At 53.2% G+C, this 26,631-nt stretch overlaps 2 protein-coding genes across 7 annotated transcripts in view; one reads left to right on the forward strand and one right to left on the reverse strand.

Moving 5' to 3' along the window:
- The first annotated feature begins 3,146 nt into the window (after positions 1-3,146).
- Positions 3,147-24,466, forward strand: CC2D1B (coiled-coil and C2 domain containing 1B). Of its 2 annotated transcripts, none has more exons than XM_074221447.1 (25): positions 3,147-3,319; positions 3,407-3,489; positions 5,055-5,199; positions 6,729-6,838; positions 7,389-7,538; positions 8,306-8,434; positions 8,558-8,804; positions 9,032-9,141; positions 9,385-9,460; positions 9,713-9,805; positions 9,936-10,114; positions 10,547-10,619; positions 10,748-10,869; positions 11,124-11,262; positions 11,397-11,575; positions 11,814-11,939; positions 12,107-12,165; positions 12,418-12,534; positions 12,621-12,694; positions 12,792-12,850; positions 13,115-13,166; positions 13,364-13,463; positions 13,707-13,797; positions 13,866-13,995; positions 14,483-24,466. In XM_074221447.1, exons 2-24 carry the CDS (start codon positions 3,424-3,426, stop codon positions 13,992-13,994), a joined length of 2,625 nt encoding a protein of 874 aa, XP_074077548.1. In that variant the 5' UTR covers positions 3,147-3,319; positions 3,407-3,423; the 3' UTR covers position 13,995; positions 14,483-24,466. The 2 variants fall into 2 exon arrangements, with proteins under 2 accessions (XP_074077548.1, XP_074077550.1); XM_074221449.1 differs by having other exon boundaries at positions 9,984-10,114; positions 14,483-24,465.
- The window catches only part of ZFYVE9 (zinc finger FYVE-type containing 9), a 200,040-nt gene continuing 188,528 nt past the window's right edge, over positions 15,120-26,631 (reverse strand). For 4 of the 5 annotated variants that reach the window (XM_074221441.1, XM_074221443.1, XM_074221442.1 and 1 more), the window contains 2 exons: positions 23,439-23,615; positions 15,121-21,906 (listed from right to left, as the gene is read on the reverse strand). In XM_074221441.1, the coding sequence (XP_074077542.1) occupies positions 21,745-21,906; positions 23,439-23,615 (339 nt within the window). In that variant the 3' untranslated portion in view covers positions 15,121-21,744. Of the gene's footprint in view, positions 21,907-23,438; positions 23,616-26,631 lie in introns of all 5 variants that reach the window. The other variant, XM_074221445.1, reaches the window with a different exon arrangement.

The raw sequence follows: 26,631 nt of genomic DNA on the forward strand, positions 1-26,631 counted from the left end.
GGGGGATTCATGCTCTGTCCACTGGGGAGAAATCATTAGTAATGGAACTGAAATATTTCTATGTGAGTCATGGATGCTTTTGGCAGTGAATCAGGTTAAGGTTATGAACCCATCCTCAGGTGAACCCTTCACCTCCTTCTCCCATATTGACCCCTTGGGGTCCCTGGCCCTTTTGGCTTTTCAACCCTCCCCCTCCCCCTTTTTTTCCTATTTGCAAGTGCTGAATGAAGATGGACAAAAATCACAAAACCTTGCCTGTGGCCTAATCTTTTTTTTTTATCTTTTAGAATGTTTTTTAAATAGTATTTTATTTTTCCACTTACATGTTACGAAAGTTTTTCAACATTCATCCACCTGCACGTGTATTTTTAAGTTACATGATTTCCTTCCATCCTCCCTTCCCACCCCACTCCCCTCAGCAGTGAGCAATTGGGTGAATATCGTACATACAAATTTCTGTTTAACATGTTTACAGATTAGTCGTTCTGGGTATGAGGAATTAGGATTAACAAAGAAAAATCCATGAGATAGGAAAGAAAGAAATAAGAGAAATTTTAAAAAAGTGAATGTAATTGTCCTGGCTCTGAACTGCTCAGAGGAGCTGCATCTGTCAAAGTTGATCAACTCACAATGTTGTTAAATTGATGTGTACATTGTTCTCTTGATTCTGCTCTGTTCACTCAGTATCAGTTCCTGTAATTCTTTCCTTGCTTCTTTAGAGACTGATCATTCAGGGGTTCTTATAGAACAATAGTGTTCCATAGTATTCATATACCATAACTTGTTCAGCCATTTCCCAATTGCTGGGCATCCCCTCAATTTCTAATTTGTTGCCACTACAAAAAGAGCTATAAATATTTTTAGCATGGGACCTTTCCCATTTTTCATGTTTTCTTCTGGTTATAAACCTAGTATTGGAATTTCTGCAAAGGGTATGATCATTTTTATTGCTCTTTAGGCATAATTCCATATTGCTCTCTAGAATGGTTGGATCAATTCACAACTCCACCAACAATGCATTAATATCCCAATCCTCCTGCAACCTCTCCAACATCAACATTAATCATTTTCTGTTTTTGTCTTAGCCGATCTGATAGCTATGAGGTGGTCCCTCATAGTTGCTTTAATTTGCATTTCTCTAAGCAGTAATGATTTGTAGTATTTTTCATATAATCATGTATGGCTTTAATTTCATTTGAAAACTTTCTATTCATGTTCTTTGACCATTTAGCAACTGGGGAATGACTTGTAATTTTATAAAGTTCATGCAATTCTCTGTATATTTTAGATATATGGCCTTTATCAGAACTCCTGGTTGTGAAGATTGTTTCCCAGCTTTCTGCTTTCCTTCTAAATTTGGCAGCATTGATTTTATTAGTGCAAAAATTTTTTTACTATACTTATTTCTTGCTTGGTCATAAATTAGTCCCCTTTCCATAGATCATGTAGAATATTTGTTGGTCTATTAATTTATCTATGATGTCACATTTTATGTCTGAATGCTGTACCCATTTTGACCTTATTTTGGTATGGGGTGCGAGATGTGGGTCTATGCCTGATTTTTGCCTTACAATTTTCCAGTTTTCCTAGCAATTTTTGTTGAATTGTGACTTCTTAACCTAGAAGCTGATGTTTTTGGGTCTGTCAGACAGATTGCTGTAGTCATTTACTGCAGTTTCTTTTGAACCTGTCCTTATCCACTGGTCCAATGCTCTATTTCTTAACCAGTACCTGGCAGTTTTGATGACGGCTGTTTTATAGTATAGTTTTAGATCTGGTAGAGCTAAGCCACCTATCTTCGCATTTTTTTCATCAGTTCCTGTGATATCCTTTTTTTTTTTTTGCAGGGCAGACGGGGTTAAGTGGCTTGCCCAAGGCCACACAGCTAGGTCTTTATTAAGTGTCTGAGACCGGATTTGAACCCAGGTACTCCTGACTCCAGGGCTGGTGCTTTATCCACTGCGCCACCTAGCCGCCCCCTGTGATATTCTTGATCTTTTGATGTTCTTATGAATTTCATTAATTTTTCTAGCTTGGTAAAAAATCATTTATAGTTCGATTGATATGCTGAATAAGTAATTGTTTGGGTAGAATTGTCATTTTTATTATTTTAGCTTTCTCTAACCATGAGCAATGGATATTTTTCCAGTTGTTTGTATAAGTGTGTGAGAAGGGCTTTGTAATTGGGTTCATAGACTTTCTGGGTTTGCCTTGGGAGGGAGATTCTCAAGTATTCAATGTTGTCTTCAGTTACATGGAATTTCTCTATCTCTTCCTCTTGGGCTGATGATTTCTGTGGGTTTACTTTATAGTCTGCTACTAACTTTGCAGGATTTGTTCATTGTTTCAAGGAGTTTTTCAGAGAGTGAAAGCTTTGCTACTTCATTGCCAATTCTGATTGTTTCCATTTTTTTCTTCTCTTGTTGCTACAGCTATTGTCTGTAATGGTCATAACAGGCATCTTTGTTTCAACCTTGATTTTTTTGGAAATGCTCTTAGTTTATTTCCATTATATGTATTGGTTTTAGATGCTTCTCTTAAGGAAAACTCCATTCCCATGCTTTCTAGTGTTTTTAATAGGATCGGATGATGTATCTTGTCAATGTGGCTTGCCCGAGGCACGCATGGTTCAGTGTTTTGCTTCTTCCTGCTTTAGGGATCGGCACCATATTGGTGTCCTGCAGGGACACGCGGCAGAACTTTCATTTTTTAACATAGTTTATGTAAGGAGAGCAATGAATGGTTTGGTAGCGCTCGGCTGTAAATCCACGTGGCCCGGGAGCCTCTGCCTGCTGGGGCTCAGCTCGGCCCTCTGCCGGGCCTGCCCGACTGTGGGGGACCCCCCACCCCGAGTCAAGCCGCCTCTCGGGCCGCCCTCCTGCAGCCGGCCCTCGGGGCCCCGGGCCTGGGCGCCCCGCCGGGGCAGCTCGGAGCTCCCCCAGAGCGGGCACAGCAGGAGCGGATGCCCGCACGGCCGGCCCAGGAGGGCGGCGGGGGCGGGGCGGGGTGCGCGCGCAGCTGGCAGGCCGGGCCCCGCCCCCGCCCCGCCCTCCGGCTGGGCCTGACCACGCCCTTCCGCATTCTCCTCTCAGCGCCGGCCCCGGGCCCCGCCCCTCCGCGGGGCGCGTGCGCACTGGGCCCGCGGGTCACGTGGGGCGGCGAGGACTCAGCACGCGCGGCCTCCGGGGGCTTCCGGCTGCTTCGGGGAGACCCGGGCGAGGAAGGGGCGGGGCCGGGGCGGGGCGGGGGCGCCCTGGGGTACGAGGAGCGCCGACCCCCACCTCATCGCGCCCCCCCCCCCGCAGTCCACCTGGGCCAGGTGTGGAGGGCGGGGCCCCCGGCTGTGGGCGGCGGAGGGGGGCGGGGGGCGGCGGGGTCCGAGCCGGGGCCTCTGGCTTCCCCGCAGGAGGCGCCTCCGAGCCGATGCCGGGACCGAGAGCCAGGAAGGGCCCCCAGGCCCGCGGCCAGGGGGCGGCGGCGGCCAAGCAGGTAGGGGGGCCCGGGGGAGGGGGGGCCCGGTGACCCCCCCGGCGGTGCCGCCTCAGCCACCCCCCAGGCCAGGCCGCAACGGGGGGGGGGGGCCGGGGCGGGGGCCCGGGGCGCAGGAGCACCTCCAGGAGAGGACTCGGAGCTGGCAGGACCCCCTCCCCGGGCCGGAGAAGACTGACCCGCACCGGGGAGGGGGAGCAGGAACACGCACTGGTGCCCGCCTGCTGGTGCCCGCCTGCTGTGTGCCCCCGGCTGGTGCCTGCCTGCTGTGTACCCACCTGCTGGTGCCCGCCTGCTGTGTACTGCCTGCTGGTGCCCGCCTGCATTGTACTGCCTGCTGGTGCCCACCTGCTGTGTACCCACCTGCTGGTGCCCGCCTGCTGTGTACTGCCTGCTGGTGCCCGCCTGCATTGTACTGCCTGCTGGTGCCCACCTGCTGTGTACCCGCCTGCTGGTGCCCACCTGCTGTGTACCCCCTGCTGTGTGCCTGCCTGCTGGTGCCCCCTGCTGTGTGCCCACCTGCTGGGTGCCCACCACCCACCTCACAAATCTCTGGAGCGGCCCTCTGCCCCCACCCTGCCATCAGCCCAAGCCCGAGGTGGGACTGGAACCCGGGTCTTCTTGCTCTCAAGTCTAGCAGTTCAGCCACCAGGGGCCTGCCCTCAGGGGCTCCCAGCCTCCCCGGGACAGGAGATGGTTTGGGATCCAGTGCTGACTGAGACCTGAGTCGGGGAACACAGGAGATGGGGGCTTTCTGGAAGGGGAGATGGACTGCAGGCAGGGAGGAGAAGTGCAGGCCACCTGGAGAGCAGGAGGTGGTCCTGGTGGAGAGAAGCGCCAGTGGGCTGGGGCCCTCTCCTGAAGACTTTGGGGCGCCCGGAAGGCAGCCTGGAGCCTTCCAGGATATTGAGTGTCGGGGCTGGGGCTGGGAGGCTCATGGAGGCAGTGAGGGCCTGTGGCAGGGTGGGGTGGGAAAGTGGAATCAGAGAGGCTCCCCTCCCCACCCTCCACCCGGCCCTGCCTTGGAGGTCCCCTCCGGCTTCTTGGGCTGGATGGGACCCTCTTCTGGGGCCATGAGGCCTTGGGAGCTGCCACGTTGCTGATGTGGATCATATTTGTAAAAAAAAAACAAAAAAAACCTCAAAGAGCCCTGGATTTAGAGGGGAAAAGTTCGGCTTGGAGTCTTGCCCCTGCTGTTACCTGTTTCTTTGATCCTGAGCAAGTCATTGAAAGCTGGCCTCAGCTTCCTTACATGTCAGGTGATTGGGCTGGACTGAGAAGTCACAGCCTCTCTGAGCCACCTAGAAGTGGTTTGAAGGCTGGCGGCCCAAAGGTAAATGCAGTTGAGACCCTCACCCTGTGACCCTGGGCTTTAACCACCTCTTTGAGTCTCAGTTTCCTCATGATAAAGGCCCTTGCCCCCCGGGCCTTTCATGAAGCACTTCATAAATGCTTGGCCTTGAGGAGGTCCCTTGGGAATCTTAAGTGCTCTAGAAGGCCAGCATTCCAGCACCTGGTCAGAGCTCCCTCCCCCTCCATCCCAGTCTTCTCTTCCCCACCCACAGCTGGGGCTCTTCATGGAGTTCAATCCAGAAGATATGCTGCTGGAGGCTGGAGGGGAGGAGGATGAGGGAGACCTGGAGGCAGAGCTGCTAGCCCTCACTGGGGACACCGCAGCCCCCGAGAGCAAGGCCAGGCCCAAAGGGAAAGGTAAGACGGGCCAGGGCCCAGGCTGGAGTGCCAGCTTCACAGACCCCAGTCCCAAGAACATGGGCGAGATCTTTGAAGCCTCTCCATTCTCCGGGGGGGGGGGGGGGGGGGGGAGTGCACAAACCCTCGGTCACTAGGGCAGAAGAACTGGGGAAGAGCCCTGTCTTGTCTTCCAGTGCTTTGCCCACCAGGTAAGGAAGGGGTGCCAATCCCAAGCGCTTTCCTGGAAAGGATCTTGGCAACCTTGGGCTCAACCTGGAATCGGGACAGGGAGCTCACCACCTAACCCAGAGGCCCAGGCCACTTAGTCTGCCCTTCAAGTCCTCAGGGGAGGGAGCTTTCCTGACTCCCCAGGCTTCCATGGCCTTGACACCCCCAATCCCCCCACACTGGTCACAAAGGCCCCATAGAAATTAGAGCTTGGCCCCAGCTTGGGCCTCGCTTTCCCAGTTTGTAGATGAGTGGAGGCCTCAGACCTTCCCTCTGCTAGACTCCTCAGCTTATCAATTCCCTCCTTAAACTGTGGTCCCTGGACTTGATTGTGGGGCCTTGGAGCCAAGGAAACTGAGGCAGAGCCAGAGAGGTAGAGCAACTTGATCAAGGTCTCATAGCACCTGGGGCTAGATTTGAATCCAAGTCTACTAGGCCATGTTGCTATTGCTGTCCACATGACTCCATTAGGCTGACCAGGGTAGAGGAGGGGGATATTGTTGCCTCCCTGCTGGCAGCTGCTGTTTCTCTTGTTCCCACCACTGTTCTTGAGGAGCTAGGCCTTGGACCTCTGTGGGGGTCGATCTTTACCAACCAATGTCTATAATTAGAGTCCTGCAAAGTTGCCCGGGTCAGGGATTTGGTTAGGGGACTTGCCTGTCCACAGTCATGTGGACATTGGTTGAGGAAGCCTGGGCCCCAGGTGCTGATGGATAAATGGACCTTGCTCTGGGGAGACTGCTTCACCTGGGAACAGCACTAGACTGAGGGCAGAGAGGGTGTTGACATAGAAGGCAGAACTTGCCAACTGGAAGCCTCCCCCATGGACTGGGGAACGTCCCCTGCGTGGGCCGGGCCTCTTCCTGCAGCCCCGGCCCATCAGCCAGGTCCAAGCATTTGAACCCTTGCTGGCACCTCTGTGAGGAGCCAAGCCAGAGGAGGCGGGTGCTTCTGGGAGGTCCTGGGAGTCTCTCATGTTTGGCCAGGGGGTTCCAGTTGTTGCCCTGGTCTGGGCAGTACTTGCCACCCTGGTGCTTGTCAGTGTTGGGGGCAGGGAGGAAGGAAGAATAAACCCCCAGGGTCTCCAGCTCCAACTCAAGCTGATTTCTGGGATGGGGCCAGGGGGAGCCTTGGCAGATTGGTCCTGGGTTCTGGTCTTAGGTTGCTGCTCGTTTGCTGTGTTCCTTTAGTAAAGTCCTTTGACTTCTCTGGAGATGAGTTTGTACTGGGGAGTCCCCAAGGTCCTCTGGACCTCCTGTATGGTCTGAGTCTCTGGGAGCCTGGGGCTTAGCAGCTCAGGACCTTCTGTCTACCCCCAGCTCCCCTGCCCATGGCCCACATTGAGAAGCTTGCAGCAGAATGCATGCGGGATGTGGGGGACGAGGCCTCAGATGAGGAAGATGAACTGGAGACGGATACAGACCTGCTGGTAGGTGACGGGAAGTAGGGTGTGGCATGGCAGGGCCCAGCTCTCTCCACGCCAGCCTCACCTCTGACCCTTGAGAGTTCTGGCCTCTGACCAGGGCAACAACTGGAACCCCAGAGGGATGGAGGTCAAACCCCCGTGACTTCAAACCAGAGAGATTTGGGTCCAGTTGTTGGGCATCAGTTTCCTTCTCTATAAAGCAAGGCGGCCAAACACCCTGACTATCCAGGGCCAGGCTTCTGATCCAGAGACCTGGTTCTTCTCAGGGAAACCCTGAGGTCCAGGGCAATCTGAGATCTGGGCAGGAAGGGGCCTCCCAGACCTCCCTCAACTGAGGGAAGGGAAGGGCCTACCCAAGGAAACACTAGGAGATCTGAACCCAGGTCTTTCCTCAGACTTGAGGACCTCCCCCTTCCCCTCATGCCCCTTTCCTGGACATGAAGTTGAGGTCTGTGACAAAGCCCCCAGTGACCTCGTGGAGGGGGCTCCCCTCTGAATGGAGGGTAGGCTTTGTCCTGGATGCTCCCCCCCCTCCCACTTCTCATTCCCTCAGGCTGAGCTACAGGAAGTTCTGGGAGAAGAAGAGGAGGCCGAGGAGGCAGAAGAGGCAGAGGAAGCCGAAGAGGCAGGCGAGCTGAGCAGCCCAGGGGAGGAGGCAACAGCGGCGGCCCCTGTGCAGCTTTCTGCTCCAGTAGCATTTGAGGTGCCAAGGCTTGTGGCTTAGGGGATTCCCTTTCTAGGGGCCGGCCCCTGTGGCCTGCTCTGCCCACATTCATATGTAGACAGATGCCAGCTGGGCTCTGAATAGGCTCCATATGAGGGACTCAGTTCATTTGTATTCAGGGAGCAGAGCAGTGCCAGGGGCTCAGGGGAGGTGGTGCTTGCCCTTGGGAAGCTTCTGTTCCCCAGCGCAGGCACAGCACGTACCTGGCCCTCTAAATACAGAGACCTTCCCAGGAGAGATTGAGTCGTGGGTGCAGCAGCAAAGGGCCCGAGCTGGAAGGTAGAGGTGCCATTGGCAAAGCCATTGGCCAATGGAGACATTAGAGGAGGCTGCCCCCATGTCCCCCAGAGTGCTGGGCTCTGTGCTCTCGCTCTCTCTCTCTCTCTCTCTCTCTCTCTCTCTCTCTCTCTCTCTCTACCTGTACTTCCCCTCCTCCCATCAGACCCTCTGGGACGCTATCATTTGGGGAGGGTGGATGATAACAGCACTGTGACTTTGAGCCCTGAGACAGGCAGGCAGTCTTGGGGAGGAGGCCAGCTGGGAGCCCCAGGTGAGCACTCAGCTTCAGTTTCCCCATCTTTGCCCATTGTACCAACTTCATGAGGTCCAAGCTCTGTGTTAATAACTGGGGCTACCAAGCCCCTTCCCAGCTTAGAGCCTCAGTTGCTCCATTCATGAAAGGGTCTTGCCCCCGCCCAGCCTGGTTTCATCTAGCTCTCAGCTGATTGATCTTTGTGCCCCAGCAGGTAGGGCCCACAGCAGGTGGGTTAGAGGGGCTGCTGGCAGAACGGATTGCCAACTACCAGATAGCAGCTGCCAGTGCCAAGGAGGTCGGAGATGGGGCCAAAGCCCGGCGGTGTGAGCGAGGCCTGAAGGTGGGAAGTGGAGATTTAGACCTGGGGTCTTTTGGGGAGAGGGTGCTGCCTCCATCTTACAGCTTTGCATTTGGGGGACAAAAGGGGATCCCTGGCATGTCCTCAGACCATCTCCTCTTCCAGACCTTGCAGACCCAGCTGGCTGCTGTGAAGAAGGGCAAGAAAATCAATGAAGAAGAAATCCCACCCCCTGTGGCATGTGGGAAGAGGCCAGAGCTACCCGCCACAGCAGAAAACAAAGACTGTGGGGAAGGCCCAGCTACTTCAGACCCCCCAACTGTTCTAGGGCCCTCAGCTACTCCAGACCCTGCAGCTCTACCTGGCCCTTCAGCTCCCCCAGCCCCCCTGGAAGCTGGTGTCTTGGAGACAGGTACATGAGAGCCAAAGCAGTGTCCCCCTGCCCCCTTCTAGCCAGGAGCCCTGGGGGGACCATGCTGGGGGCCCTCAACAGCCACAGGTGGGAGGGAGGTCAGTCCATATTGTTAAAAATAATTCAGAGATGCCAAGCTTCTCCCTGGGGTCCCCAGGATTCAGGCAGGACAGTGGCTCCTGGCTGGACTAGGCCCCAATCCCTTAGCTGGTCTTTCCCCTGACCAGACTCTCAGACGCTGCTGCTGACTCGGCAGAAGGAATACAAAGTGGCCGCCTTGAAAGCCAAGCAGGAGGGTGACCTGGAACGCGCCCGAGAGTACATGAGGATTGGCAAGGTGTGACCCAGACCAGGAGCTGGGGGGGTGGGCAAGGCCCTGCCCCCTGCCCTCTGAGCTGGTAGCATGGGGGCTGTGGATGAGGTCATATGTCTGGCTTCCTTGGCTGGCAGGGAGTGAGGGAGAAGCCAAGACCTGAGATGAACAGGTCCTCTGGGCATGGGGTGAGGTGCCACCCTGGGAATTGGTCAGTGGGTTCCCCAGGGTGAGTCCCTCAGCCCACTGTTCCTCCCCCCCACCCAGAAATTTGATGCTGTGCTGGAGGCGTTAGAGAGCGGGCAGCCGGTGGACCTGAGCGGCATGCCTCCTGCCCCTTCAGGTGGGTTGGCCCAGAGGGCCCCCTCCCCACCCTTCCTCCTCCTCTTCCTCTTTCTTTCATTCAACAAACATTGATTACTTGCTGGTCACATTGGGGTGCTGAAAGTGGGCGAGCCTTTGGAAGGAGGAGGGAGGGGTGGGGGTGGGTGCTGAGGGGCCTCCCTGACCCTGGCACCTCAGCAGCAGCTTGGTCAGTGTCCCCAGGCCTCCCCACTGCTCTCAGACAAACCTTTTTCTGTCCCTTACTCCCTAGAGCTCAAGGCTTCCCAGAAGGCCCGGCCAGCCCCAAGCGCTGGACCCTTGGAGTACTCGAAACCCCTGATGTCTGCTCCTACCCCAGCCTCAGGTAAACCTAGGACAGGGAAGGCCCTGGGGTCCCCAGCAAGTCCTGACCCAGCCCCTGCTGAACCTCAGGAGGGAAGGAAAGGGTCAATTGTGGGAACTATTTGGTATGGGGACCCTCACCCCCCCCCCAGGGTTAGGGAGTCAGACTGAGGAGGAGCTGATGGCCTCTGTGGACCCAGGGCCCCCTCTCCAGCCCCAAACGGTGCTGGAGGCCTTGAGCCAGAGGCTTGGCAAGTACCAAGAAGCCGCAGCCCAGGCCAAGAGCAGCGGAGACGAGCGGAAGGCTCGCATGCATGAGCGCATTGCCAAGGTGACCGTGTGTTTTGGGGTCTGGGGAGGACGCTGTGGGGGTAGAGAGATGTGCAGGCCTCCCTGGGTGACATAGACAAGCTCAGGGACCTGGGAGGGACCTCGGAGGTCATGTGGTCATGCCCCCCATTCTAGGGAACCTCGGAGGTCATGTGGTCATGCCCCCCATTCTAGGGAGAGGAATGTGGGGGGACGAGGGGAGCAGGACTTGTCCAGGGTCATGCAGTGAAGCAGTGGTGGGGCTGGGAATAAACCCTGCTGACCTGGCTGTCCCTGCCCCTCCACCCTAGAGGCAGCATGGCCCCTGTCACCGTTTTCTTTCCCTGGGCCCTCTGTGCATTTTGGGCAGGGGACAGGCTTGACTTAGGGAGGGGATGGGGCCTGCCATGGCTCAGCTCACTTTGACCTTTCTTCCCTCTGGCCTTAATTTCAGCAATACCAAGAGGCCATCCGAGCCTACAAAGCCAGGCGGAAAGTGAACTTGGCTGAGCTTCCTGTCCCCCCAGGTGGGTCAGAAGTTGGGGAGCCCTTGGGGATGGGGAATGGGACAGAGGCACGAGGGGGCTACTTGAGGTCAAGGCTGTAGGAGAGGAATGAGGGTAAGACCCATAGGCCTCCCCTGCCTCCTCCTCAGGCTTCCCTCCTATCCCTGGCTTGGAGCCCCCCGTGGGCCCAGAGGACAACCCGCTGGCAGTGGCCTTGAAGGCGGCTCAGCTTCTGGGCGACCCCAAAGAGGAGGACGAGGAAAAGGATGAGGTGCGGAGGGCCCCTGGGCAGGGGCAGGTGCCCTCACTCTGGTGCCCAGCACTTCATGACCATTCTCTGCCTTTGGTGCCTTGGGTTCCCTGTTTGCCCAGGGGTGAACCCAAAGGCACTGAGAGATTGCAGACTTGGGTTGGTTTGGTCCCCTTCTTGCATGCGTCACTAGGCTACCTCAGTGGCCCTTTCCAGACTGAGGTCTGCTCTTGTGTGGGAGCCAGTGGCTAATGAACATCCTCCCACCTCCTCAGGAAGAGCCCCTGCCCCAGGCTCCAGTGGCCAAGAAGCTGGCTCAGCGGCTCAGCCCAGCTCCCCAGGGAGCCAGGCCTGCAGCTGCATCATCCCCTGAGCCCAAGGGTGCCACCTCCCAGGAGGCCTTGTCCCCAGCAGGTAAGCCCATCCAAGGGACAGAGGGCAGGGAGAAGAGGACCAGGGCCCAAGGGGAGGGTCGGGAAAGACTTGGGGCCCCCAGGGGGCCCTCAGAACTCCCAGACTGGGCCATCAGGCCTCTCTTGTCCACCCAGCCCGGGAACAGCTAGCCTTGCTGGAGGACCGGAAGCTCCAGTGCCAGCGAGCAGCCCTGCAAGCCAAGCGGGCCAAGGACCTGGAGCAGGCCAAAGCCCACCTACGGGCCGCAAAGGCTCTGGATGTGCAGATAGCCCTGGTGCGCAGTGGCGGCCGTATGGGCAGCAGCGGGACCAAGGTGGGCCTGGGGGCCTGAACCCCTTCCCTGGAGGCATGTTGGGGCAGGGGGGCTAGAAGGAGTCCTGGTTGGGGATCAGGACCAATTAGGGTTTCTGAAGTGCTTGCTGTGTGGGGATGAACAATGGGCAGACCTGCCCCCGTGGGACCAGTGAGGTCTTGGACCCTGGGGTCTCAGGGAGGCTTCATGGGGCACTTGCTGGACCCTTGATTGCAGTTCTGTGTCGGGGATGGGGCAGGTCTCTTCCCCTCTGACCGATGAAGATGGTGGTTTCGTCCTCATTCGCCATGAGGACCTGGGGCTCTCCCAGAAGGCCGAGGAGGTATATGCCCAGCTGCACAAGATGCTGCAGGAGCAGCAGGAGGTCAGCCCAGGAGAGCCTGGGGGGGGGGGGGCAGGGGCAGAGAGGACCAGAGGCAGAGGGTGGGCAGCCACCCCTGGTCCCCTAGCCTTGACCTTCTGAGGGGCCAGTGGGGCTTCCCAGGCCTCACCATGGGCTGTCCACCCACCATGTTTTGCTTCCCTTCCCAGAAGTGCCTGCTGTACTCCAAGCAATTCATGCACCAGGGCAACGTGGCTGAAACCACCCGGTGAGTGGCCCCAGCTGAGGGTCACAGGCCTCATTCAGATGTGGGGAGCCCTGGTCTGGCAGGGGTGATGCCTGAGAGCCCTTCATTTCTAAAGGGTCATGGGGGAGGGGCCTGGGAAAGCTGGGGGGGCTCAGCCAGGACCTGCTGGAGGCTTGCAAGTGGTGCCCTGGGGAAGCTGGGGAGGGTCCTATTGTGTCCCCAGAGTGGGAAGCTGCCTGTGAGCCCCCCCTCCAGCCTACCCCTCCCTGACAGGTTTGAGAAGCTGGCCCAGGACCGGAAGAAGCAGCGGGAGATCCTGCAGCTGGCGCAGGCCCAAGGCCTGGACCCTCCAACCCACCGCTTCGAGGAGAAGACCTTCCAGACCGTGAGGTAGGTGCTTGGGGGATGGGCCCAGGGTGGCCCCAGCAGCAAGCAACCCAGGCACCTGCTCACCTTCATCGGCCTTGTCTCCTCAGGATCTTCTCAGAGCTCAACAGTACCGAGATGCACCTTCTCATTGTGAGAGGCATGAACCTGCCAGCCCCTCCAGGTATGTGCAGGGGGCTCTCTCCTTGGGGTGGGGCTGGGGGACCTCTGCTGGGAAGCTGGGCATGTGCTGAGGCCTCGCCCCTGTGTCTTCTGCACAGGCGTGACTCCAGATGACCTAGATGCATTTGTCCGATTTGAGTTCCACTATCCCAGCTCGGTGAGAGGGGCCCTACCCCATGCTCCTGTCCTCATTCCTGGATGCTTCGGGGGCCTGGGGGGGGGGGTGTAAAGAAATGGTCGGTGCCAACTAGCTCACCCTGGACAAGAAGTCTGGTTTCCTGGGTTACCCAGAACTTCCTTTGGTCTGTTTCTCTGTCCCATGAGGGTCTCTGAGCTCCAGGACCACGCATGCCCAACCCTTGCCCTGAGTCCCAAGCTCCTGCCTCCCTGGACACCCTCTTCTGTCTATCCATCCCACCAGGACCAGGCCCAGAAAAGCAAAACGTCTGTGGTGAAGAACACAAACTCTCCAGGTGGGAGCCCCTGGGGGTGTAGGGAGATGTGCAGGCCCCCCCTGGGGGGTGAGGGATTGGGGCAGGGGACGTGCGTTTGGGTTCCAGCTCTGCCATTCAGTCACTGTGGTAGCAAAAGGTGATGAGGCTGGATGGCCTGCTGGGAGCTCCTCACATCCCGGTGCCGAATGCACTAATGCCCCCTCCCGCCTCCGCAGAGTTCGACCAGCTTTTCAAGCTGAACATCAATCGGCATCACCGGGGCTTCCGCAGGCTGGTCCAGAACAAGGGGATCAAGTTTGAGATTTTTCACAAGGGGTGAGGCCCGGCCCCCTGAAACTTGGGGGGGAGAGGGAAGAGGAAGGGGAGGAGGGAGTGGTAGAATCCCCCTGCATTCTCCCTCACATTGGCCTTGCTTGAATTCCTCATGACTACACAGCAGAGCAGGGCCTGGCCCTGGGTCCTCACTCCTGTCTTGAGCTTGGGGGTCCATGACTGGTCTGTCCATCCTCACTCCTGGATCTGGGCAGAGCTCACTCACCTTCCCCCCCGCCCCCCCAGATCCTTCTTTCGAAGTGACAAACAGGTGGGGACTGCCCATCTGAAGCTTGAGCGGCTGGAGACCGAATGTGAAATCAGGGAGATCCTGGAGGTAGGGGACTGTGGGGGGGGGGGGGTGTCTTCCTGAGGTCTCAGGACTGAGCAGCTCCCCTTTGGCAGGTCCTGGATGGCAGGAAGCCAACTGGGGGCAAACTGGAGGTGAAGGTGAGACTGCGGGAACCACTGAGTGGACAAGACTTGCAGGTGGTCACCGAGAACTGGCTGGTCCTGGAGCCCAGGGGCATCTAAGGTGAGTGGCTGGGGGTCAGGGCTCCCTGCTAAGGTCCTCACCCTGCTGGCCCCATGCCCACAAGCTGCAGCTTCCCACCTATTATGGAGGGCACAGATGCCAGTGCCCACCCAGGGAGGGCCATAGATCGTGTGTGGATGAAGAGCCAAGTCCTGGAGGTCAAGGGTCTCCTCTGGGTCCAAAGCCAGTCTTAGAGTCTATACCTTATCCACCCCCCCGCCAAGCTGTGGCTGTGCTTCTCGGGGGCAGAGAGGCCCAAAGTGGGGTGGGGGGAACCTCTGGGCTTCCCATTGAGGAAGGTCTGGCTTCTTCCTGATCCTTGGTAGCCATGGCCTTAGCCAAGTCCCTTCTGTTCACTGGCACATTCCCTGTATTCCTCCTTGACCCTGTGAGGTGCTGGGAAGTGGACACTGTGTTAGAAGAGGAGACTGAGGGCCATGGGGCCCCCTTCCAGAGCACCAGCCTCAGCTTTGCCACTCACTTCCAGCTCTGCCCTGGACCAGAAGCTTTGGACAGAGGAGAAGCTGCTCCCCCATACGCCAAAGACTTGTTCAGCATTTGCACTACTGACCCTGCTCCAGGCCCAAGAGCCAGGGAGCTGCCATGGTGTGGGCACGAGACGTGAGTCGTGGAGCTGTGGCCGCCCCACTGGCCCTTAGCTCTTCAGAAGGGGAGGGGGTCTGGCTATACCCAGACTTGCCCCCTCCCCCACCCCCCTCTCTCTCTCTCTCTGGATGTGCCTTTAAAAGACAGACCTAACCAGAGGGCTGGGGAGGGGAGCCGGACCTCGGGCCCCCTCCAGGCAGTGGCTGCCTGGCCCCTGCTCTGCTCCCCGACCTGGTTCTGTGCCTTCTTCTTGGACAGTAACTTGCACTAGCTTTCCTACTTCCCCAAATGTTGAGAGGAGGAAAAAAGCGGCCTTGGGTACCATGGGGGGGGGGGGCAGGGAAGGATGCTCTTGTTCCCCAGACCCTGCTCCCTACTCCCAAACTAAAAGACTGTTAACTGGAAAAAAAACCCCAGCTGTGTCTGTGTTTCTTAAGAAGCGAATACACCCCCCCACACACACACACAAACACCCCCACCCCCGGGAAAGCAAGCTCATCACAAGAGGGAAACTGAGGTAGGGCCCTCGTTGGCTTTGCTTCTTGCCAAATGTGCTCATTTGCTGTGCTGAACTCCCTCCTGGCCGTCTCCAGCAGTTTTTTGCTAACTGTTCTTTGTCCATTCTTAGCCCGCCTCCCTCCTCGTGGGCACAGGAAGCACCCTTGGTTCTCTGTTCTGACCCAGGATGGTAGTGCTGGGGGATGGTCAGGAGGCCCATAGGAAGGAGGGAGGGGATACGCAGCCATAGTCTCGGAGAGCTGGGATTGGGAGCCAGGGCTGATCCAAGGACCTCGACTCTGGGATTACATACCAGCCGTGGCCTTCCTGACCCAGCAGGTGGGGCTGGAGTTGGTCAGTCCTGCTTTGGACAAGAGCTGATGACCCTGGCTGAGTCACTGCACCTCTCGAGGCTTCTGGGGACCACGGGCTCTGGAGGCCATCACTGAGCCATGGCTGCAGGAATGGGGTCTTCCTGAAACCGAGCCTGGTGTCCTCTCAGTGATGATCCCAGGGGTCACCTCCCTGGGTGAAGGTCAGTGGGTCCCTCCGGTCCCGGAGAACACCTGGCTCTGGGGGCAGATCTGGGCAGGAGAGGGATGAGAATGGAGACATAGACACACTTGGTGGGACCTCCTGTGGTGCCACGGGGAGCTGGGGAGGGCTGGTCTTGGTGCTGGATGTGGCAGTTGCTCATTGTCAGCAGTCCACATTTCTGACCCTGCTCAGCTGCCTACCTCTGGCAATAGCTGAGCCTTAAGGAAGTATGTATCTGCAGCCCAAATACAGCCGAGCTTGAGGCCATCTTCTGGCCCCATTAAGGTTTGGGGTGAGTTTTCTGTGTGGCTTCACATGAGCCCCTTCTCAGTTGGGTGTGGCAGGTTAGGCCATGTCATTAATAGAGATGGGACAATAGGCTCCTGGGTGAAGCAACTAGCCCCAAGTCCTGCTAGTATCAGAGAGCTTGGGACCCAGACCATGCTGCTGTACTCTGACAGTCTGGGGCTGTGCGAAGAACACTGAACCAGGAGAAAGGAGTTCCTGTCCCAGGTGAGCCACGCCAGGTGTGTAACCTTGGGCAAGTTCCTTCCACTTTCTGCACCTCTGTTTCTCCATCTGAAAATAGAGGCCTCACATGGTTTCTAAGGTCTCTTTAGACTCTGCCGTGCTGTGATTTTCTTTTAGTGAGCACAGAGAGGAGCATTCAGATTAAGCCCCCAGTAATCACTGCTTCAATAAGGCTTTGTTTGGCCTGAGAATTCCTGAGGCCATTGCCCACTCGGCTCTGGTCGGCTTCATGTTCGTGGGCTTCAGGAAAAATTGGCCCTCTATGCAGTGCCAGGCTGCAAACTTGTCTTAAAGGCCTTTGTTGGAATTGGGCGTTGGGAGGGGTTCCGCTTCCCTGGGCTCTGGGAAAAGGCCATAGGTCAGGCCCCAGATTTGGAGAAGGAATGGCATGGGAAACCCCAAAAAGCCCTTGCTGTTCTCTCTGTTGTCCTTCCCATCGGGGCCCAATTCTATGAGGTCGTCTATAAGAGTGCCTCTTCTTCCTCTCCTTTTATCCTCTTGGGAAGAAGTGTGATGGAGGTACAGAGACACAGGCTCCCTAGACTTGGAGAGAATCTATTTGAAATGGCTCACTGGAAGGGTAGGCTAGCTGTCATGGACTCAGAGGTCTAAGTGAGAAGCCAGCCAGCTCCTGAACCATGGGAAACTCGAGACTGGAACTTTGAAAGCAAAAAGAACAATTCTAATGGGGAAGGGAAAGAGGAATTATTTGTAGAGACTAGAAGACACAAGGGGAGCTCAACAATCAGCTGAGAGAAGGTTGGGCAACAGCAAGACTACTACTGAAGACTCAGGGCTTCCACAAAAAAAAAAAACAAGAAAACGAGTTTTGTTTTTTTTTTAAAAGATCATTTGGAAAGAGATCTGAAAAGGACTCAGGCTTCCTTTTCCAAAAGACCAGAAAGATAATGAACAACAAAAAAGGAACGCTGCTAAATATCAAGCTTGTCCTCTCTGCTGAGAATGATCACTGGCCTCGATTAGGCAGACGCCAGGTGGAGACCAATGGGTCAGTTGATACCAGAGAAGGAAAGGCTGGATGAACTCTCTTGGCATACAAAGATGAAAGGTGTGATGGATGAGTCATGGACACATTGCTTTCTCTGTACCAGCACTATGCAGAGCAAGGGCAAATCAAACTTAAGCCAAAATTTTCCTGCCCCCAAGGAGTTTACATTCTAATGGCGGGGTTGAAAAGGGAACGGGCCAAGCTAGCAAGGAGGAAACATTTAGGGACTGTGGAGTCCAGCACAACTTGGAGGATGGGAAGAGAATAGGGACTGCAAATTCTATACAGAACAGGGAGTTTCACTTTAATTTTTTTGCAAAGTTACAGAACAACTCCTTCAAGGGAGGGTTGGGTAAAGAACATCTGGAAAATGTGATCACCACAATGAGCCTAGATGGTTTTTTTCATCAAGAATGGATTGTGGGGGCAGCTAGCTGGCGTAGTGGATAAAGCACCGGCCCTGGAGTCAGGAGTACCTGGGTTCAAATCCGGTCTCAGACACTTAATAATGACCTAGCTGTGTGGCCTTGGGCAAGCCACTTAACCCCGTTTGCCTTGCAAAAAAAAAAAAACTAAGAAAAAAGAATGGATTGTGTTGGAAAGATAGGCACACTAGTACATTATTGACAGTACTGGGAATTGGTAAGCAATTTGGATTTATGCAAAATATGAGATTAAAATGTCCGTACCCTTTTAATCAGAAATTCCCTTACTGAGCTTATATCCCGAGGAAGTCCTTGATAAGAAAAGTCTCTACATATTCTGAAATATTTAGTGATAGTGAAGAACCAGAAGCAAAGCAGATGCCTATTTGTTGGGGAATAGTCACCACAGATCGTAGTACACAAATATAATGGCATATTATTGAGCTGTAAGAAATGATGTGGATGACATACAAAGAAGCATTGGAAAGAGCTACATGAACTGATGCAGAGTGAGTTAAGCATGGCCAAGAAAATTATATACACAGTAAGTACAAGAATATAAATGGAAAGAATGATATACAAGAAAAAGTAAATGCAACAAAATAATAGATTAAAAAAAATGGTATCCAAAAATGAAAGATGAGAAGACATCTCCAACCTTGCCCTTCATGGAGGTGGGAGGTTCACAGATGGACCATATAAGCCATCAGTTGTGGTGACTTTCTTCAAAAATATTATTTCTCATATGTGAAGGATCTTCTGTGAGAGTAAGAGGAATGGATACATGGGATATTATGGTCGTATAAGAAACAAAACAAAGATTGTGCCAGGCCAACTTCTTTTCCTTTTTTTCAGAAAGGGTGGCTTATCAAGGAACCGTTAGGGGAAGGCTATATAGCTAGGGTCCACCTAAAATGCCTTTAATAGAATTTCTCATGATAATGCAATCAAGTGGTTTTGTAATAGCCAAACTCATCAAAGTCATCAGCGATGGTTTGATCTCTACGTGGAAGGAATTTTTCAGTCAAGTGACCGAATCTGCATGGCCCTGTGCTGTTTTTACATTTTCATCAATGGATACGGGCATAAAAAGGATACTCTCCCAATTAGCAAGTGATACAAAAACAGAATCAAAGCTAACAGACTGGATGACAGAATTTAAAAAAATTCCAACAGAACCCAGAGCATGGGGTGGAACTGAATAAGGGAAAATCAATAAAGATAAAAGTAGTCTTCTTATGCTAAATTAAAAAAAATATCTTCCCAAGAACAAGATTGGGGGTATCTGGAGCTAGACAGCAGTTTATCTGCCTGGGGTTTAGATAGGAATCAGCAATATATATATAAAATCTTCCAGACAAAAAAAGCTAATATTGGGGGCAGCTAGGTGGCGCAGTGGATAAAGCACCAGCCCTGGAGTCAGGAGTACCTGGGTTCAAATGCGGCCACAGATACTTAATAATTATTTAGCTGTGTGGCCTTGGGCAAGCCACTTAACCCTATTGCCTTGCAAAAAAAACAAACAAAAAAAAGCTAATGTCTTAGATCACCTAAAGAGGAGATGTCTGATAGTCTCTGACTTCCAGCCCAGCCAGACCCTACCTAGAGTACTGTCCAGTTCTTGGGGCTCCATATTTGGCAGAACATAACCAAAGGACATCGTTAAGTGAATAATAACCTGGGGAAGAGAAGGAGGATAGTGAAGGGACCTATGAGCATTAGAGGAGATGAAGCATGTTCTGCCTAGAGAAGCCTAGATGGGACACAATAGCTGGCATCAAGTTTTGGAAAGTCTATCACGTGGGAAACGGATTAGAATTGTTTTATTTGGCAAGAACAGGAGAAATGAGTAGACTCAAGAAAGAGGCAGATGTAAGATCAATACAAAGAAAAACTTCCTAACAGAGCTGCCCCAAAGTGAAGTGGATTTCACCTCCCTAGTGCAAATTGGGGATCTCCAAGGGTAACTGAATAGGGAGAGATGTGCTTGCTTGTTTTAAACCCAGCTCCTCTCAGCAGCTTGGGAGCACCACAATGCATATAGCCTATAGACCAGAAGTCAGGAAGACTCATCTTCCAGAGCTCAAATCTGACCCCAGATCAACTAGCTGTGTGAACCTGGGCAAGTCACTTCTCCCTATTTGCCTCAGTTTCCTCATCTGTAAGATGAGCTGGAAAAGGAAATGGCAAAATCACTCCAGTATCTCTGCCAAGAAAACCCCAAATGGAGTCATGGAGTTGGATGCAGCTGAAATGATTCGCCAACATCATCATCATCTCAGCACAGTGTGTCTGACATAGTAAATAACTCAAGAAATGTTTTATCCACCTACTTACCTGTCACTGGTTAGGAGTGTTAAGAGTGGATTCCCCTGAGATCCCTTTCAGCTCTTGGCTCATGTGAGCTGCCAGAGGAGACAGTTTAAATGTATCAGTTGCCTTTGTAAACCTGAACTTCATTTTCTGAGTTTAATTGGTGGGGTGACAAACAACCCCGCCAACTTCAACACGATGAGCTTTGGGAGGGAGAGATACCTACAATGAGGTCCCGAGTTCCAGCTCTTCTTCACCTGCTGTGAGGAGGGACCCGGGTCAATGGCCACCTCTTTTGGGTTCTGCCTCTGAAAAGCAGGCTCCTAATATGAGTCATTGCTCTCCTGACCCTTCCTAAGGGGGGCAGAGAACCACAAGCCACCACAAGAATGCAGGAGGTAAAGGCCAAGGCATTGTGTCCCGTGCTAATGGTGCTCAGTGGCCTCCTCCCTGCCCGTTATTCCTCCCAGAGAGCATAGCAGGGCCAGCAGCTGTTGGCCTGGCATGAGCCTCGGGGCCTGCTCCCAGCTGCCTCCACTGGGAAGCAGTGTTGCTCTGTTCTTAAGGCTAAAAGACAGGGCCCAGGATTAGTATTGAAGAAAGTGACTTAGGTCTGAGCTGACCGAGTGTGACTCCAGACCACGGGAGGCCATGTGGTTCACAGCCCAACTGATCTAGGCAGCCCTTCAGCCTCTGCCCAAAGAGCCTCTTGGGACGAGAATCTCTCAAGTCCCGCTTCCAGAGGCCTGGGAGCTTACAAAGTTGTCTGCTCTACACAATTAGGCAGGTGGTATAAATGCCATCGTCCCGGGCTGGACAAGGAAACTGAGGGGGCTGGGGTCTATGTGTCAAGCCACCTACACAGAGCTCCATGGTCAGTTAGGCCAGTTAGCAGGGGAACTGGAAATGCTCTCTCCTGACTGCATCAAACACCAAGGAGGCACAAGAACACTGAGCCTCTGCAGGGAAGTTGAGAAGTGACCCTCAAGACAGACTGGCTACGAGGCTCTGGGACTGGTGACAAGACTTTTTTACAAAGAACAGACAAAGCAAAGGAACCACTGCACTCAAGGAGAAACATTTCTTTAGTCTGGGCCTCCGAGGAGAGAACCAGGCATTGAATGGATGGAAGCACGGTCTCCAGGACAAACAGTTGTCCTGGTGGGTAGAGGGGATGCCAGGAGAGCAGGCAAGGGGTGAAAGAAAGTACCAAGGGCTGATGACACAGAACACGTTTTAGTGGCTTTGGGTTGGCCTTCACCCAGCCCGCTCAGCAACTGTCCTGACATGCAGATGCTTTCTGATGCTGATGGTGAGGCATCCTTCCCATGCATCTCCACGTGGACATAAAAATGGCCCTGGGAGTCCAGGACTCACTTTAGCCAGGAAGTGGGCCACAGAAACGTAAATGTGACTTTTGGATGAATGTCTACAGTGTAACCAGGGACGACGTGTGGAGCTGGGAGAGGACATTGGGTTCTTGACTTCTCCTCACACATCCCTGGACAAAAAGTGTGAGGCTGGTGTTTCATCTTTTATTTCCTCCCCCTGCACCCCCTACCCAGTGAAGTCTGAAAACACAGGGGCAGGACTTGGGTATCTTTGTCTAAACAGTAACAGAAGTGGATTAGCTGCGGGGATGGCATAGCTGTGTGGAGCCAAGAAGCTACCTTGGCTTCTCGGAGGATGCAGAGAAGACTGAGGATTATGGAACACTTGCCTCCCCCCACCCCACCCCACCCCACCCCACTGATTAGTGTTAACAAAAGCTTCATATTCCAGTTTTAAAGTGCAAATGATTCGGGTACAACTGCTGCTGCCACGAGTCTCTTAGGAGATGTTCTCCAGGATATAAAAGGTGAGTTCCATGACCAGGGGCCCCTCGCTGAGCTGACAGGCACCCCCATGAATCACGGGCACCAAGGCGCTGTCCAAGTCCTTCATGTACTGGGCAGGCAGAGGCTGCCCATTACTCCCAGCCTGATAGCCAACCTGGACCAAGGAAAGAGAAGCAGAAATCACCATCAGGATCTATGTCTGTATGTTTGCACAAGGGGAGGAGGCATTTATTGTCACTGATGCTCCCATTTCATATCCACAAGGACTGCACACTGACCCCCACCTCCCTAACACTGCACCTCTTCCCCTCCAAGTCCATGATGAGACACATCCCATACCCTCACACCACTCTGGCTGACCCCTGGACCTCCCCCTGAGCCTGACAAGACACTGTCCTGTGTCTCCATACTCTTCAATCCCCCATCCTGATCCCCCATCCCCAGACCTGATGTTTCTACAAAAGCTTCAGAACATCAAGGGAACCACTGAAAAAAAATGAGAAAGAAGGAGCCTAGCAGGACCAGCTCTCAAAACCATATTTCAAAGCTGTAATCATCAAAACAATCTGATCATGGAGAAGAAATAGAGTGGCTGGTGGTGGCACGCATGGGTACCCCCATACAGAAGCAAAGGGGCACAGCTCACTGATAAAAACTGGCAAACTGAAAAGCGGCCTAGCAGAAAGTGGCATGGACTGATGAAACTATCGGCAAAATAAAGGAATGTGAAAGAAGTTACTTGTCAGATCTATGGATGGGTAAGAGTTCATGATGAAAAAAGAGCAAGGTTCCCAAGAGATTAAAATGGGTTACAGAATGCTTTTGGTAATTTGAAGAGTTAAGTCCATTAATTTAGCATTGGTTCAGCCTACTCATGAGCAATGACCATTTCTCCAATTATTTATGCATGTTTTATCATTGAGTTCTATTTCCTGCCCTTAGAATTCCTCTTCTGCTCTGTCTACTAGAAAGTCCCCCTCAGATACCACAGAGTCCATGGTGTGCACATCAATTCTATTTTCTATTCCAGTTATAGAAATGGCTTTCGACTGTCATGCTATCGCCACCTCCACCCTTAAAGCTGGAGTTCCTCATCTTTTGTTGTGTCCTGAATTTCTTGGGCAGTCTGATAGTCTATGAACTCTTTAAAATAACATTATAAAATGTATAAAATACAAAGGATGATCAAGAAAACGAATTATATTGAAATAAAGATGTAATTTTTTTGCCATCCAAATTCACAGACCCCCCCCCCCCAAGAACCTTTAGGGAGGGACCTAAAGCTAGGAGGACAAGAGCTGGAATTCTCATAGGGGTGAAACACAGTGCTCTGCTCAGAGTTAAGGGCTGCCTAACTGTTTGTGGACTGCTCAAACGGAACACCACACCCAGAGATGGGCTTATGAAAATACAATTCTCCAAAATAATGGGGTGTTCATACAGAAGTAAGAAGCAGAGGATAAATCAGGGAGGTTTCTGAGGTTGGAAACTAGAGAGAGCTTTCCAAGTGGACAAAGGGAGTGATCTTGGTCCAAACAGACTAGCACCCCTAAAATAAGACTCCTTGGGAAGAAAAATACCTCACAAGTGGTCTCTAAAAGATAGCTGCGGCAATACCAGGTGGCACTCTCCAGCACTCTGGTCAGCTCCCACAGGGTAGCCCGTGGTGGCTGGATAGCATGTTACCTGTTCTGAGTCCAGGGCCACTCGCAGTCCCAGTCGGGTCATTCCATCTTCCTTGAGCAACTTCAGGTGGGGACAGAGAGCGAGGCAGAAGGCTTTGGCCACGTGCTCAGTCAGCCGACTGTGATCCGCAGGGTCGCTCAGGCCATTGTGCTGATCTTCGTTTTCCAGAAAAAACACCTGGGCCCCAAACAGAAAAGGGCTTCTTTTTTACTGAGGGCTTGGGAGAGCTCAGACTCAATCTGGGATGAACCAACCCTCTTGTTCCTGGCTCCTGGAACAAAGTCAGGGCCCACCCACCAGATCAGAATAGCCCAGGCTTAGAGGCAGAAGGGACTGGGGGAGGACACTGAGTACAACCCCATCATTTTACAAATCCTAACGAGGGGACCCCAGCGATCCCATGAGTCAGTGGCACAACCTGCATCTAAACCTGGCTCCTCTGCCAGCCTTTAGTCTCCTGCATCCCACTACTGGCTCATCCTTTTTCAGGAGCAGGAGAATGTTCACCATCCAAGAATTACGGCAATGATGGAGACGGTGCAGCCTGATCAAGACAGCCTATGTCCTGCCTACAGAGTCACGGGAAAGGCTTGCAGGTTATTAGACCGGGAACATCTAGAGAACTGGGCTATGAGTACTATGAAGTCTTGGGAAGCTCCAGGAAGTCAGTGCTGGAAGAAAATTCTGAAGGACCCCCCCCCCCCCCAGAAGGCACCAATTTGTCCAAGATCATCCAAACTGGGGGGGGGGGCAAAATTTGTTCAGAACCCAGGTCTCCTTCCTCCTAGTCCAAGGGCATTTCTCTCTCTAAAGAAGTAATAAATAGGGCCTGCCCTCCTCACCTTCCCAGGGTCAACCTGAGGACTGAGGGAGTAATCCAACTGCTTGTGTAAACTCCAAGAAAAGGTAATGAATGGTAAGCTTCCTCCTCTGTTTTGTTAAGGAAGGCGAGCCTGGAGACAGCAATGGGGCCCTGAATCCACAGAAGGTGACTTGAAGTAGCAGGCATTGAGGTGGTGCCACTGGTGGTAGTGGCAGGAGGAATCAGGAGGTGGGGGGGTGAAGTGTGGGCAGAAGTGACCAAAAGGGGATTGGAAATCAGTAAGTTGGCCTGGCATCAGCCCAGTAACGACTGATGGGAAGAGTGGACAATGAGAGGGAAGTAAAAAAAACCTAGTAACAACTTGCATTTACATCCTGCCTTGAGGGGTGCAGAGAACTTTGCCCTAGAAGGTGGGCCTCAGTTTCCTCCTCCTCTGTCCACTGAAGGAGGTGGCTTAAGGCCCTTTACAGTGTCCTTCACAAAGGGAGGTCTCAGGGCTGAGATCTGAATCCTGGGCTTTGCTGCCAGGACCACGGCTCTTTCCACCTGGCTTTACAGATGCCCTCTGGGCTCAGCAGCATCCCATGCTCTAGGTCCTACAGCAGGCACAGCTCCCAGGAGCCCCAGGAATGGGTATCACTATCTGTCTGAATGGTCTCAGAATCCCATTGCAAGGCAGAGGACCGCACACAGACTAGGTGTGGGTCAATGATGTCAAGGCAAGTGGGCTGACCAGAACCTTCCCTGTTTGGGACAAGAGCACTTCCCAAAAAATTTCAAGGGGGTCAAAATCAGAGGTTCTAGATCCACTCCTGCCACTCCCTCATGGTCCTAGTTGGGGAAGACCTTTCTCCCTTCTCTGTGGACCTCTGTCAAATGAGGGGACAGGACCCAGTGAATTCTAAAGTCCCTTTCTGGGTGAGCAGCATGGGATAGTGGAACTGAGCATGGGCTTTGTGATCAAGTCCTCGGCTTCAATATCAGTCCCCCATGCATGGCAAACATGCACATCCCTTAGCTGCCTCAGTTTCCTCTTGGTAATATTTGTGCTACCATCCCATAGTCTTAGATTCCTAGAAGCATGAGAGTATAATTGGGCTTCCCAGCCTGGGGTCCCACTCTCTGCTCCCACTCCCCACCCCAGACCTGGAATGGGTTCTCACTCTGCCTCTTGCAACCATACCCAGTGAAAGCCTCCCCTTCTTAATGATGTCAGTCTTACCCTTGGCCAGTCTGGGGAAGTCTAGGGAACTTCGCTCAGACTCAGATTTTTAATTCTTTATTCAGGCTCACAGAGGGAACCAGTTTTATTTAAATATTGTCATCAATATTCAGACTGCAGGGAAAGACCCTCCTCTTTAGGGTAACTGTCAGCTGGAAGTGAGCTCTCCACCTCCCAGAATTTGGCGGGGGTGGAGGGGGGCTTTCTTTGTACTACTATCTCATCTCTCCTGTGGTGGTTTGAGTCCTGATTTCCTCTACTCAAGTATGAGCTTAGTTTGGTAAGATCAGGACCTTGTATTCTAGTTTAGTTTTGGTCCCTAGTGCTTAGTACATTAACCTGATTTGCAAATAGCAGGAGTCTAATGGATGTTTGCACAGCTGTCTGGATACCTCCCGTGACGGAGCCCTCACTATCTCACGAAATAGCCCACTTGATTTCAGGTCAACTCTAATTACTTCACAGTCTGGAGAGCTGGGGTTGGACACAGAAGGGTCAGAAAACCTGATTCAATTATAGGCTGGCACGTACCAGTTGTGTGACCTTGGCAAGTCATTTCCTTTCCAATCTCTAAATAAGGAGATAAGACTAGAAGCACTATCAAGGGTTATTTCTGTTCTCCAGCCTATGAATCCACAAACACCACATAATGAAATCTGGCTGGAATATTACCTACAGAGCAATGTTCAATGGAAGGTTGATCTGTCTCGTGTATGCTGTGTCCGGGGAAGTAAACTGGAGTCCAAATGAGTAATTAGGTCAGTCATGAGTTCTGAGCATGTGTGTGTGATGTAACACAAAAATCAGCTGAGTAGGAGATCTCAAACGGAGACACAACTGTTTGTATGGAATTGAAGACCACACACACACACACACACACACGCATACAGGTGCACGCACACACACACACGCACACGCACACACGCACGCACACACACACACACACACACACACACACACAAAGCCCTCTCACTAAGAGTTACCACAGTACCTGGTTTGCGTCTTTGATTCTTGGGTTTTCAGAGGAGTGCCCCCTCTCCACAATGCCCCACCAGTGCCACCCTCTCCCCAGCTCTGGCCAATACAGGGTGAGCCCTTTCAAGGGTAACCCCCAGCCAGACAAGCTGCCTTTTTCTTCCTCAACCAAT

This window comes from Macrotis lagotis, chromosome 2 (genome assembly GCF_037893015.1).
Source record: "Macrotis lagotis isolate mMagLag1 chromosome 2, bilby.v1.9.chrom.fasta, whole genome shotgun sequence".
NCBI lineage: Eukaryota > Metazoa > Chordata > Mammalia > Peramelemorphia > Peramelidae > Macrotis > Macrotis lagotis.

What these genes read in the sequence shown, in the direction of transcription:
- CC2D1B (XM_074221447.1), top strand. Translation starts at nt 3,424, where the DNA reads ATGCCGGGACCGAGAGCCAGGAAGGGCCCCCAGGCCCGCGGCCAGGGG. An exon ending in CTGCTCCAGTAGCATTTGAG is followed by an intron (nt 7,539 to 8,305) that starts GTGCCAAGGCTT and finishes GTGCCCCAGCAG; the next exon opens with GTAGGGCCCACAGCAGGTGG. An exon ending in AGTTCCACTATCCCAGCTCG is followed by an intron (nt 12,851 to 13,114) that starts GTGAGAGGGGCC and finishes CCATCCCACCAG; the next exon opens with GACCAGGCCCAGAAAAGCAA.